This window comes from Corvus moneduloides, chromosome 2, assembly GCF_009650955.1.
Source record: "Corvus moneduloides isolate bCorMon1 chromosome 2, bCorMon1.pri, whole genome shotgun sequence".
NCBI classification, from domain to species: domain Eukaryota; kingdom Metazoa; phylum Chordata; class Aves; order Passeriformes; family Corvidae; genus Corvus; species Corvus moneduloides.
In genome coordinates this window covers 88,893,579-88,908,326 of record NC_045477.1, presented here as the reverse complement: position 1 = coordinate 88,908,326, position 14,748 = coordinate 88,893,579, and the positions used below count along the sequence as shown (strand labels likewise).

The following is a 14,748-nucleotide window of genomic DNA, read 5'->3' as shown; positions in this document are numbered from 1 at the left end:
TAAAGAACTCAGCAGAACAGCAGTCTCCTCTCCTCTTCCACCCTGGTCCGAGAAGGAAGGGTAACCCATCTGAGCTCAACAGGCACTGGAACAGGTTGCCCAGAAAAGCTGTGGATGTTCCATCCGTAGAAGTGTTCAAGGCCAGGTTAGATGGGGCTCTGAGCAACCTGATCTAGTCGAAAATACCTCTGCTCACTGCAGGGGTTTGGACTATATGGTTTTCAAGACCCTTTCCAACTCAGACTATTCTGTGATTCTATGAAGTTTAAAATCGCTCAGAAAAAAGGGATTTCATGCTCTTTAGTGAGAAAATATATATATGAACCAAAAGGCAAATTATAGGAATGCTCCCTTCAAAAAAGCAAACAAAAATCCATAGCACACTGTACATGCCAGCTCTCTTAAGTCATCCTGGCACATGTTTATTTGAGGGCTTATTTCCAAGCACACACCAGGGCCATTTCAGATGGCGATTACAAATACAAAAAAGACAGCAACTTCAAATGTAAAAAGGAATCTGTTCTGACTTTAGAGCTCTAATCTGCTTGAATGAAAGGAGATTGAATGAAATGTAACATTTCCTGTTGTCTTCCCCAACCGGGAATCTGAGTACAATCAATCTCCTCCTTCCTGTGTGCTCCGGGCCTCACAGCCTCTAGCTGCTCCAGCTCTGAATAATGCCTGGAAACATCCTCAGTCCATTGAAATAGATGGCAAGCTGCCAGGAGGGAGGAGAAAACAAGACAGACTCCTATTCTCCAGCTCGGGTGGCTGGCAGGTCACAACAACTGGGTTAGCTCGCCTCAATTATGAATCGCCATAGCAAAGTTGCACCTGCTGCTCTGCTGTCCAGACTTGAGGATCCCTCATTCCCCAGCAAATGGTTTCTGTGCTGAGATGTGTTTATGTATACATATGAAACACATTCTATTTCTACTTCCTTTCTTCCTAAAGTGACAGATCTCTGTCCCCATGTGCTGCATAGGGACTATACACAATTACTTTTGATTTTATGTTGAAAGTCTTAAGGGAGATTGCCTGAAGTTTTTAAGATAGGCATTAAAAATTCTGCCCTTCTGTGGGAGAATATGGTGTGTTTTTTCTAACGTATAACAACTAGGTTCAGTACCTGAGCACACAATATAAAGTATACAAAACAGGAATATAAAATTACAAGCCTACTGACAAATTTTGTTTCTATTCCTTTTACCTGAAAATACATAAAATTCATCAGTTTTGTGACTTCTGGCTCCAGAACTTCCACAGTTTTCTCATAAATTTCTACTCTGTTAGGCTGCTCATTGCACTTGACCTGTGGATAATTAAAGAGGTTGTTATACTTGGAACTTTCCCTGATAAAGCCTCAGCAACTAAGACCCTGAGAAAATGCATTATCATCCTAAAGAGACAAACTTCAAGACAAAAGTTTCCAAGTTTGGTATTCTTATGCTAATCTTCTAAGCTTAGTTGTGTATAAAAAAACCCAAAACAATCTAAGATTTTCCTATTACCTTACAGGTAATTTAGTTGTCAAACACCTCTGGAGGGTTAGAACAATATTCTTTCCACGTTAAGCCACTTGCTCAAAATCATGCACTAGAATAGGGCCAGAACTGTAAGTTAAAACAGGTTACCTGACTTCCACTCTAAATATTTAAACCACAGGATAAGCCTTCCTTGCATTTCAGTACAAAAATAATTGCATTACAAATTCCTTATAAAGGAAGGACTCAATTCATGGTAATAATAGTGTTCAGTTTTCTGGCACTTCTTAATATTCTTCCCACCCCACTCCTGTACAGCCATTCCCAGACACTTGAAGCTGGGAGGTTTTTTTGTATACAGATCAAGAAAGCACTACATAGCTCTGACATTTAGAAAGTGGCTACCTTGGAGTAGTAGTGTCTAGAAACTTACATGTTTAACCTGAATGTTAATTGTTACATGCTATGCTACCTGTTTTGAATTTAAGTATTAAACTGGGGAGTGGGAAGAGTCCATTCTCTTGAATGAAATGTTGACCTCAAGCAGATCCCACAATCAAAAGTTTTCCTTTTAAAGCACATTACCCCTATACTCTTGAACCAAAAAGTAAGACTGACACAAACCCCATGAGGTATTGCTATAGATGCTTATAAAAAAAATAAAGTCCAATTGCTCCCCAAATGCTAAAAGACACTGTTCTATGGCATTCCCAGCTTAACAATTGAGGAATCAAAGCAGACTCCACTTCGGATCTCACTGGCAAAGCTCTGTCTGCGTAATTCCACACTAAAACAAGACAAAAGCTCACATGTTGCATGACAGTACAGTTTTCACGCATTACCTGGGGAATAGCTCTTGAGCAGCTTCTCCATGTGTATAACATAATTGCATATTCCTGACCTTCTTCTAGCATTTCATTCTGTAGGGAAGACTCAATATAATTAGGCATTGTAATACAAAATTAATATATCCATGTGTCTTCTGTCATTCCAAGACCCTGTCCAAACAAACCTATTTCTCTTATCAGAATGTTTATGTACAAACACACATATATTGCATGCTGAATGATACATCATCATCATCTCCCCAGATCAGACTGGTTTATGTGTTGTTCTTTTTTCCCAAAACTAACGACACTGTGATCTATAAGTATAAATAAAAATGGTAATCTTGGGGTGGGGGAGAGTGATAGGATGGTGTTTATTTTTCTTTTTAAATTCAGGGACTCCAGATGGAATGGTAAAGGATGAAAGAGCTAGCACATGCAGAGCAATTTTTTACAGGGCAAAGGAGAGGTACAACAATATCCATACAATCAAAACAGGTTAAGGAGTAACCATATAATTTTAAAAGTAGATTGATGTAAACATACATAACTTTCAGTAGCATCTGATGATAATAAAGCATTTATGCTTTATCTGCCCAGTCCACTATTTGTGAATAGGCCTCTAGAATTATAAGACATATTATTCCTAATTTTCCAAGAACACCATGAAAGAAGGGAATCTTTGAACAACATTAGTTGCTCAAGAGGAAACACAATGTAACTTTTTTTTTTTTTAAGTGTGTTTGAAGAGAAGAAAAGCCATACACTTTTTCATCTTACCTCCTCCTGGAAGTACTGTAGGTAACCTGTTTTCTGTGACCATAATTCTTATAATGAACTGCAAGAAGACACATTCCTATCCTTTTATTCTAAGTAAGACAAAAGTGTATATCAGAACATCTACTTACCATGCTAGAATGGACTGTAGCTTGCTCAATGTATCTTGCAATCCCAGTGACAAATGCATTTCTGTCTTCAAAATTAGTGTTGAAGTTTGGCTGCAGAGAAAGGAAAACATGGAATTAAGTCTTCGGTAGCAGCATCTCTCCTATGAAGGAAAACTGAGAACCTGGCATTTTTCAGCCCAGGAAAGAGAAGACTCTGGAAAACCTTATGGCAACATCCAGTACCTAAAAGGGCACTCTGCAAGAGAGCTGGAAAGGAACTTTGTAAAAGTGCATGTAGTGAGAGGACAAATGGGAATGGATTCAAACTAACAGTAGGTTTAGATTAGATATTAGCAAGAAATTACTGACTGTGAGGGTGGTGAGACACTGAAACAGGTTGCTCAGAGAAGTTGTGGCTGACTCATCCCTGGAAGTCTTCAAGGCCAGGTTGGATGAGGCTTGGACCAATCGGGTCTAGTAGAAGGTGTCCCTATCCATGGCAAAAGGGTTGGAGTACATGATCTTTAAAGTCCCTTCCAACCCAAACCCTTCTATGATTCTATGAAAAGAATTTTTATATATATTGCCAATATAAACACTTTAGTTTTGGACAAAACGTACTCTTTATTAGCAGCAATGGGAAATGGAAAAACTTTTTCCTAAAATCAGAAAATACCTGGTAAAGAAGAGATGATGGTGGGGGCTCAATACATGGTTGCTGATCTGGCAATGGTAATTCCTCCAAGAGATCCACATTGGACAAGGCATCCTCCAGCGTTACTTGAGCAGTCATTTTGCACCTGGTTAGAAAATACATACATACATATAGATATGTAGACATATACACAGAGATATAACTTCATATGTCTTCCTAGATACACAGTAAACAAATGAGTAACATGAACAGCAGGGAACTACCTATATTGTGGGAAATGAGAAGTTTCCCTTCAACCAAAATGGAAGGGAAACAGTCAAACAGAAACTCAGTTGATTTTCGAATACAAGGTTAAATAAAACTTTTGAGACTAACACCCTTGTCCTTCCTTTTAGGATTTGAGGAATGTTTCTCTTCCCCCACTGCTGGACACCAGAAATACACCAGAGCTACTACAACCACATCATCGTCAGGAGACCAGTCTGTTAAAAGGTGCCAGCCGTCTCCAGTGTTTCATGTCCTAGGACGTCCAGACCCGCTTTGGGGAGTTGATGATAGACCCCTCAGGGCCATGGTGATCTCCATAAACCTTTGACTGCTGCCACTGCATGGGCTTTTGAACCAAGAACAGCAATGGGAACAAATCTGTGACCAGTAACCAAGCACTGCAACAGGCTGCCCAGAGAATTGTAGACTCTCCTTCACTGGAACTTTTCAAGAACTGTCTGGATGCAATCCTGCGCCATGTGCTCCAGGATGACTCTGCTTCAGCAGGGAGGTTGGACCAGATGAGCCACCACAGTCCCTTCCAACCTTACCTGTTCTGTAATGTTGTGAAAATTTAGGAAGAAAACGTGGGGTGGAACAACTCAGTCACCCACTTTTGTATAATGATCTACTTATTCTCCTCAGTGTAGAGAAAAAAATACTGATTTTTAAGGTAATATCTCTAATCAAGATGTCTCTTTTTTTTTGCAAGTTATTTTCCCCCATTACCAGAGAAAAACCATACACCTATGATGCAAGGAGCAGCTGAGCACTGGCCTCAGCTCTAACCAGGAGGGAAGGAACACTGAGCACCCACATCCCAGAGGAGCAGGATTCTGCTTGGCATGTGTAACCCCCATGGACCTGTGCTACCCTCACACACCGGGAGGGTACAAACAGATCCCAATGCAGCTTTGACAAAAACTCACTGCAAGACAGCTGGTATGGGCTGGTGATGCCACCACTCCCTGCACTTCTACTGGCCTGGCAGAAACATCTCCTCACTTTCTCTTGACAAATTACAGATTCCTGGGGAAAGACCCACAGAAACAGCAGCTTTACCTCCAAGGAAGGGCTTAGCTGACAAAAAAACAGAACCAAAACCCAAACCCAAGGAGAGACAGCAACCAGGAGTGATTGCCTATCTATCTCCAGAGACCAACCCTGTGTACCAAGCCATTGCTGCAAAGCTAATGTACCACATATGAAGAGAGGTTGCCAACAACTTTATAAGCAACAATCAACAGAAAGATTCAGAGGTTTGTTTCTTCTTCAAAGCCCAGCCCAAACCTTGCTCCCAGCCTGAGCATATCAGTTTTTGTTAAAATAAATAAATAAACAAATGCTCATACTGCACAATCTGTGATCCTTGCCAAAAAAGGGATGAAGGACTGGACTGACAGGAGTGCTGCCTGGCAAACCTGTGCCAGGATGCTTGCCCAACACCTGCCTACACCCAGATCAACACAAGAACCACAATTTTTCTCAAATTAGAGACCAGCAAAGAACATGGTGTCCTCCCTTTGATAAATAAACACATGCCCAAAAAATTCCGTGGCTGGGCAAAAGTCCTGTGAGGAGGTCAGACTGAACAGTTTTCCTCTAAAGGAAACTGAGCCGCCAAAAGTCAGGACATCTACAGATGAGTCTCTCTATGGGTAATTTATATGTGAGTCTGAGTATCTATAAATCAAGCTTTAGCTAAAAAAATAAACAGTTTAACTGAGAGGCTCCTTCCAACCTGAAGCCCAACCTCTTAGCCCACCTGTCCAAGTAGAAACTCCCAGTAGTGCAGCTGCTCTGGGATGTGCCGGTGGTGGGATCAATGGGCCCATAGCCCTCTCCCCCACCAGATAGGCAAATGGCCACAAAGCATTGGCTCCAAGAAAGCACTACAAAAAATGTTCCAAGACCCATAGTGAAAAATGGCCAGCCATTCCACACCAAAAACTACTGCAACTATCTGTCTAAAGGGGAGGAGTCACTGCGTGCAAGGAATGTATCAGTACTCTCTCCCCATCTCCCCAGTCCACCTATCTTCCTTCTCCTAAAACATGAATGACTCCACCAATGACTTGGGCCCCTGCTGTAGAATAGAGCCAGGCATTTGCAAAAGTCAGGCTCCTGACTTGTACTTCCTCAGCACTACAAGTGAATATTCTGAAGATGTGGCCCGTACATCCCAATTCTGAAAGCACACCTGCATGCTTTTGGCCTCAACATTCACAGCTGCACAGGAATAATCCTCCAGCATCAGCTTTCTATGTTCAGACTATGAGACATTAGACTATCTGTGGATTTTTTTTTTTAATACTTAGAAAACAATTTAAAAATCAAACCCAAAATCCCAGCTGACTTACACTGCCATCTATTTAATAGCACAAGTCTGGGAAACCCTCACTAACAGGCCAGAGGCACAAATAAGAAACAAAAGCTTCCTGCTGCCCTCCATGTTGTGAAAAGAAAGAAGGGGAAGGAACAGTTTTTGAAGTCCTTCAGCATGATTTCCCAAACACCAGCATTTTTCAAAGCAGGAAAACAAAAGCCATTGGGCATAGACAGCTGTAAATGTGCTCTTGTTTGAGGTTGCTTGCTAACAGCTCTGCTTTGCAATTTTGCCAAAGGTATCCACAGGTGTTTTGTTGGCCAAGTTCAATGTCCCTGTTCTCCAGCCTTTGCACTCCAGTATCTAGCAAGACATGAAAGAGGAAGCAGCTTCTTCCTGCCCAGCTTCGACACATTTGCAAACATTGCGAGAGCGTTATTCACATTTCCCCTCTGCCCCCTCAGAAGTGAGCAGAGGAGGTTTGACAACAGCAACGGCAGGAGAACAGCTGGAACTGGTTCAGGGTTTTTTTCCCCTTCTTTATATTTGTTGATAAAACAAGCTCCAAAAGACAACAGCTGTTTCTCATGTACAGGGATGAAAGGCTGGCAAAACCAGAATTTTTTTCCCCTTAAGCTCAGAAAAATTAATTTAAGAAAAGCTGAAATTCCCAAGACACAAAATTGGATAGCTTTGCCTCCATAAGAGTCATGAGTTTTTAACAGATGAAATTACTGGGCAGAAGAGCTAATATTTTAACAGATTACTTTATGGCAGAGAACATAAGAAACTTCAAAGACCTATTTAAAAGTTTGATTAGGAGTTTACATAAATGAGAACAGACTAATATGCTGTAGTCATAATCATCATTATAGTTATACCAGGACACTTACCCAAACTGAGAATTTCTTTCTTACCAAATTCCTACAGTGCTGTTTTCAGTTCTGTACCCACATAAAATTTTCCAGGACAGATTTTCTCAGGTAGAAGACATGTACGCTCTACTATCTTTTTCTTTTTGGATTATGACTCATCATTAAAGCACTAAAGTAAAAATGCACTCCAAGAACATGTTTTCCTGGTTGTACACAACACAATTAGTAAACATTCAACATTCATTATCTGACATTCTCCCTTGAGGAGAGAGAATCACATATACCAGCAAGCTGTTTCACTAAATTTTGGTGTTTGATGAGCACACACAGCTTTCTAAGCAGGGGAGAGCAACGCCTGCGCTGATTCTCAGTTCCTTTTTCCAGATTTTAAAGCAAGAAAATCCCTGTCTCTAAACAAAGTTCAGCCTTATAGTACCAAGTCCCACCATGTCCAAGGATCACAGGTATCAGATCGAAGGTTTGGGGTTTTTTTAATAGGTTAGTGCAAGGCCACAGACTAGCTTAAACTAGGATATCCATCTTTTTCTTCAGTTGTGAAGGAGATGAGCACCACATGGGCCTGACCTGCTCAGAAGAGCTTGTGCTGTGGAGAAGCACACTGAGCTGCCTCTCTACCATTTTGTCCATGTAAAAAACCAAGCCAAAAAAAGAAAGCACTTCTAGCACTTTCTATATTTTGATTTCACTTCAGAACTGGATTATTATTGAAAATATTCACAAAAAAAGAGTTGGCAATCTTTTTAAAACGTCATAAATCTGTACCACTGCTCTCGGCCACGCAACTGTGTGGTAAGCAATGCCCTGCTATAAATACTATTGTTTTGGTATTTAGAGGAGATGATTGTCAGTTCCAGTAGAGGTACCGTTTCCACATCTCCATCCTTACAGAAAAATGTCTAAGTCTTTGCAGAAGCTCTATATTCTTAATTCCAAGCACATCAGAAAACAGCCAGCATGCATGTCTCAGCCATGCTCTTTTGGGCCTCCTGAAGCTTCACATTATTTGGAAGAAAATATGAACAGGAGCATATCACGGGGAAAAGTATTCTGGACAAAAAAAAATAGAAAACTGATCAGAAGAAATAGTAAGAACTACAGAAGGGAAGGACTGAGAAAGCAGGGAATAGAGAAGAGAGCGTTAATTTCAGAATCACTGTGAGAGAAAGGATTGCTGGAACTATTCTGTTCTCAAACTTACACGTAAAAAAAATCCCCCAAATTCTAGACTTAAGTAGCTATAACAACAAGTTTTTAAGCTTTTTTTCAGTGACAGTTAAGCAGGACTCAGCCTATAAATAGCTAAAACAGGAAAAAATACGCTTGATGACACAAGATAGTTCTTACACATGTTCAGCAGCAGTGCACACAATCCAACAGATATTACTTGTAGCTAGCAACCAAGTTATAAAAAAAACTAAATACGGGTAAAGCAAATGAACTAAGGTAACTGTACCCTTATTGAGATCTTCTTATAAGTGCAGAAATTACCATACAGTTCCTCTTTAGCCTCTGGCCAAGACTTCCCAGAAATGTCCTCTAATGGTCTTATGAATCTACCCAGCTGAGTTTCAAAAAGACATTGATTCCCAACATAAAAGTTGCACCTCAAATAACTGGGTTTGATGATATCTATTTATTGGTGAACAATAAAGCTCTCCACCACAAAAATTATCAGATGCAATGTTATGGCTGTGTTAGACCAGATAGGGAGATGATGAGGTTGGTACCATGCAACCACAAAACATTTTAAAAACCCAAAAGGTATGTTGAGTATCTTGAAAATAAACAGGGGAAGAATGGAAACTCCTTGGAGAATACAAGTACATATGCCATTTAAATTACTTGCAAACTGTCATTATCACCTGTACTAAGATCGTCAAGAGAACATTCCCACAGAAAACTGATAAACAGTATAATTCAGTCCTTTAGTTATAAAAATAAAGGTAGAGAATATAAAGCTACAGTGGAAGCCAACTTTTCTTCAGAAGATTTAGCCACAGCAAGCAGAGGCATTTACTTTATGACAGTTCTTCCTTTACTTCATGGAGTTTGGAGTAACAATGTTAAGCTTCCCTGAAATAAACAAAAATAATTAAAATCTAAATACCACACCTGACAGGCACTTTGTTCCTTTGCATCACTCACTCAAAGGTTTGACACCCTGAGGACATCTTAGCATCCTCACTTTGAAATCTCTAAGGATTTATCCTCACACAACCACCAGAGTGGGAAGACAGCAGGCTTCCCTCTTGAAGCACGGTGGATTGCAGCAGGTAACAATCTGGAAACAGATTTCCAGGTGTTTTTTTGCTGTCAGCTCCTTACAGTACATCTTCCGGTATATTGCTGCATACTGGAAATATCAGTCAGTGGACACACCAGTGTCTAGTGATACCACATGCTCATCTTGTGCCCTGAAAATTAAACTTCCACGGAAAATGAAAGAAGAGTTTTGCTGGTATTACAGCACGGGAAAGATCTGAGTGAGCAGTCAGTGCTGTGGATAATTCCTCCTCCCAGCACCAGTATCATACATGGATATGCAGCAACCAGCCTCACCACCCAGGGCTGACAAGGTTCATCTCATTTAGGCAACAGTTCAGCTGTTCAGGGACAAGGATTTCCTTCTATCATTAACCTCCAATAAAAATAAAAGTATAAAAGAGACAGCGATATAAAGGAACACACTTTCTTCAGCTAAACTTCAGCTGAACTACCCGAATGTCCCCAACAGTCTGAGAGCAAAGCAAGTGTCTGTTCAGCTGCGTCTTCACGCTGCCCTGGCACGAAGTGCTGCAGCAAGCTAAGAGGGGTAGATGAAAAAGTGTTGGATGAAATAAATTGCCTTGAATCATTCATCCCACTTTTTGGACTGACTCTGAAAAAAGGTGTTGTAAACTGCGGTATATCCCATCTGCTCCTGAAAGAACATCCCCATGGCAGTGACAGCAGAGCGAACCTCTCCTGACGTCCTGTACTCTTCAGAGCAGCCCAACTACTGCTACTGTCTCTTTTGACAGACCCTCTCCCTCCCTGCCCCAAAGCACACATCCCAGCACCTCCAGCAGCACTTGGCCAGGCACGTGGGAAGAGCTGAATGGGCAAAGATTTAAGTCACTGCTGAGTCTCAGGGTGAGAAGAGTCAGAAAAATATCAGCACTGGCCTTACTTCACCATTCTTGATACCATGCTACACACTATACCAGTATCTTAAATACACCTCTTGGGGGAAAAAAAAAAGAAAATAAATTCTCCACATCCTTTTAACCTCATTTAACCACAAGCTCACAGAAAACTGAGTTTATGTATGTAAATGTAGCATGCATCCATTCAAAATGCAGACAGTTACACTTCCAACAGCCTGAAACAGTCCAGGAAAAACATATCCTATGGTCGTCATAACTGCAGGGCAAGTTCCCAGCCCTCGAGAGGGGAGTTTGGGGCCCCTGGTCACAAAGGGTTGGATCAGCAGTTCGGGGCTGCAGCTGGCAGCCAGGGGCCTTACACCACACTCTGAGCTGGGATTAGCAAAGCCTGACCCGCTTGAGCACAGTTTCTCTCTCTTTCCCCAGGCAGGAGAAGTTACCAGAGAATATTCAGAGACCTGTGAGTGCAAATGCACGAGTAGGACTGACGCCATGAAGATTTTTTTGCCTTTTCTTTTATACCCCTGTTATACCTTTTTACAACTTCTGTATTCTTAGTGCTTTTTCCCCACATTCTTGGACTTGTTTGTCAAGCTAAGAGACTAAACATTTTACAAGCTTCGTAGCTAGGGATCAGTGTGCCCCAGACCCCAAGGTCCTCTCCAGAACACATTCTGTAAACCAAGATAGAACCATCCAGGGGAAGGCTCCTCGGAGAGGGGGGCTCACTTGAGCCTCTCATTGGGGAATCTTGGACAGATATGCTAATTAGTAAAACCTATAATGTTATACCCAATGTTGGGGGCACACTCGGCGGGGTGCGTCTCGATGCATATGACCTGGACGTGTGCACCTAAGGATCCTTAAAATAAATACCAAAGTAAAATCCCTTTTCCCCTTCTAACCATGTATGACTCTTGATTTTAAGACCAGGAAAAGGCATCAGGACAAGCAGATGTGCTCAGCACACCCCACCTCCAGCTGCACCCAGGACAGTGTAAGGCCTAGAAACCAGCATATAAAACAGCAATAAAACACATGCAAATACTAGCTCAAGAATGCAGCCCAAGAAAGCAGAGGTGGTTTGGGACATCCAGGGAATTGGTTTTGGTAAGAGCATTCTCTATGCAACCCAAAAAGCTCTCCAACACTGGAATTTTAAGTGGAAAAAAATTATTTCATATTAAAAATATGGAGAGGGATCATGCCAAAGAGTGAGTTAATTAAGGTGGAGTTTCAATGATGAACAAAAATTGGTGGACTGTAGAAATTTTTGAATATTTTCTGACTTTGCAGATGAAAACAGTGTTTCATTTGACTGAAAAATGATGCTGGGAAGGGATGCCCCATGCCTTTTTGCAGTCCACTGGACACATTTTGTTTTTAAATAGATGCATTTGATCTCCAAATGCTTGCACATGTTCCCAGGCTCAAAATAAGACAAAGAGGAAGCATGTCTGTATTTTAAACAGCAACTTCCTTTGACATTGCCTCTCTTCTTTCCCAAGACTGCAAAAGCAGAACCTTTGAATCTTAGATTAAGATTGCCATGCAATCCATTAATTGAAATATGTATCCACATGAGTGGTTTTGCCTAAAATAAATAATTCTATATTAATATTAATATAAATATTAATAAATAATTTTAAAATGTCTTTTGCATAAATAAATAAATCAATCAAAGCTTACCCTACTTAAAAGCACAGAATTCTATTACAAAAATCAGGGAAAATTTTATGTACTGCAGTTAAAGAGGAAGAAGACAAGCATATTATTTAAAAAAAAAAAGAAGCAAAGATATTCCACAGTCCACACACTGAAAGAAAGAAATTCAAATGAAAGTGTTTTTAAAGAGATGATTGACTGGCCTGCTGAATTGGGCTCTTCAGGACCAACCTCAGTAAACTCCATGGCAACTAATGACAACATTCCCACAAGAATAGAATTGGTTGGCACAGCAGCGGAAGTTAAGTTTTATCCCTATAGCAACACAACATTTTCAGGTTTCTTGCGTCCCATTGTGTCATTCTCCTATGCCACTGGATTGCAGAAAATCAATTAAATCATTTTTCTATTAAGGAAATTTGATTCAATATTCTGTGTAATGTTCCTACTCAAGTTAAACCATGAGATTCCAATCACAAAGGGCCCTTGTAATGAGAAGAGAACAAAAGGAATGGATTCTCTCTTCCAAGAACAGCACAGCAATTACTAAAATATTCATATTTATTTCAAACCTCCAAGATCTCTCTCAAAAACTCCCTTTTAGTTCTATTTTAATTAAATTTCAAACACCTCAGCTGTTCAGCTGCTTACCTATCAATTCAGACTGAGCAGAAAACATTTTAACACCCTGATAGCTAAAGCACTTCAGAGAACAGCACCACGATGGATCTTCTCTGTTTGAATGCTCTTTTTGTGTGCTCTGGACAGCACAATCTGCCTTTCTGCCAAGCGGATCAGCCTAAGATGTTCCTTTTGGGACTGGAGCTCCCCTTCGTTCCTAAGCAACAGATTTGCATAAGCTGAAGGAGCAAAGAAAAATGCTTTTCACATCATTTACTGGCCTGCCTGATTAAAGTAAAAGACAGAAGAAAGCAAACAGCAGCTGACAGTCCATTGTGCAACAGATTTGACATACTGTTAAGCTTTCAAAAATACATCTGCAATTGGAATTTTAAAAAAGGCTTAATACGTGAAAAAGAGAAAAAAATTCCAGCACTGAATTATCACATCCAAACATCACAGCAAGTCCCAGAAGAATGGCCATATAATGGAAACAATTAATTTAGCATTAGACTCCTACAGGGTGATGTGGCTCACATTAACTGCTTTGCCTTGCCCTTGCTGGATGGATGCAGGGAGGAAAGCAGGCTTCCAAAAGCAGGCACAGACTAGGAGAAAAACATGAGGCTAATAGCATGGATTTTTTTTTTTTAAATAAAATCTCAGCTTCCTAAATGAAAAGCCCTTTGTGTTCAGTCATATGCAAATTTTTCATGCAATCCACACTGCTACCTGTCCAGCTTCTGTCCCCTGCAGGGAAACATCCCAACAAGCAACCCCCATCCCTTCCATCTCTTTACACAAGCAATGCCTGTGGTACAACTTTGCAAACAAGGTTCAAGCGCCCAGCGATACGCTGGTCTTATCACCTGGAAAACTGAATTCTGGGCAGCATCAGTAAGCAACAGCAGCACTATTAATGCAACCTAAAAGCCACACTTCTGGGAGCCAGTACTGTTCCTCCCACAGGATAATCAAGGTGAGAAGGACACCACTGCTAAGGATGCTGTCATGCAGCTGAAATAGCTTGCTGGCACATTGACCACTGGGACTCAGAGGACAATTGGTTATGCTTGTCAAGTAACTTCCCTTTCAATATCCTGGATGAATTCAAGCACTTTCCTATGAAAGGAAGGTCTGACACTCTACTATCATCACAGCAGGTTATGAATGGGGGAGTCTCAGCTCTTTGGATGAAGCCTAGATCAAGACTGGTGAGTCATGGCAGTCCAGAATTGCCTTTCCCGATGCCTGCCGCCAGGTGTATGTCTACTAGCTACTCCTTTTTATAGCATCAGTAAGAAAACTCTCCCACAACTAGGGAACACAGTGCAACCCTAGCACTCCTGTACCATAGCATTAGGCTGGAGTCATTGTATTTTTCCTACCAAGGCACCACAAGAGTGAATTTATCTTTTCCTGCCATGTTAGAAGCCAGCAGGAGCACATGGGCAAGCACATACTAATTCTACAGCAGCAGCAGCTGCAGTAGATGATGATGCAGCAAGTAACAACCAGGTATTTCGAATGGCAGCCTGGCCAGTACTACGCATCTGTAGCATCATCCCACATCTTGAAGCTTTGGAAGAGAGACACAACTTCCTGATGTTAAAATATAGGGTGAAATGCTATCCCTCTGTAGGAAGCTCAAGCAGAGGATGCACACACTCCAATGAAAAACTAATTCTGTTCATTCCACTTATTTTGAGAATCCATTGCAATGGCATAGGAGAAACCTAAGCCTCTAAAATTTGCTCGAAAAGCATCCCACTCAGATGAACAAGGAGGGAGGGCTTGTCTCTGTATTTTGTCCTATAACATGCAACCCTCTCTGCAATAGCACTTGTGCTACAAGAATTCACAGAGGTATTTTGCTTGGTTTGTTTTATCTGTGAACCTAAGTCTGAAGTCCAAGATATGTCACAAATGTAAAATAAAAAAAAACCTGCTGTTGGTGGGGCTAGATGGCTGAGA

The 14,748-nt window shown here is 41.0% G+C and overlaps 1 protein-coding gene across 2 annotated transcripts in view; it reads right to left on the bottom strand.

Annotated features, from left to right (window-relative positions):
* Positions 1-14,748, bottom strand: part of CYFIP1 (cytoplasmic FMR1 interacting protein 1) — a 75,835-nt gene that overhangs the window by 53,409 nt on the left and 7,678 nt on the right. For both annotated transcript variants that reach the window (XM_032100255.1, XM_032100254.1), the window contains exons 2-5: positions 3,875-3,998; positions 3,220-3,309; positions 2,327-2,404; positions 1,211-1,312 (exon numbers count right to left, since the gene is read on the bottom strand). In XM_032100255.1, coding sequence (XP_031956146.1) covers positions 1,211-1,312; positions 2,327-2,404; positions 3,220-3,309; positions 3,875-3,991 — 387 coding nt within the window. In that variant the 5' untranslated portion in view covers positions 3,992-3,998. The remainder of the gene's footprint in view (positions 1-1,210; positions 1,313-2,326; positions 2,405-3,219; positions 3,310-3,874; positions 3,999-14,748) is intronic.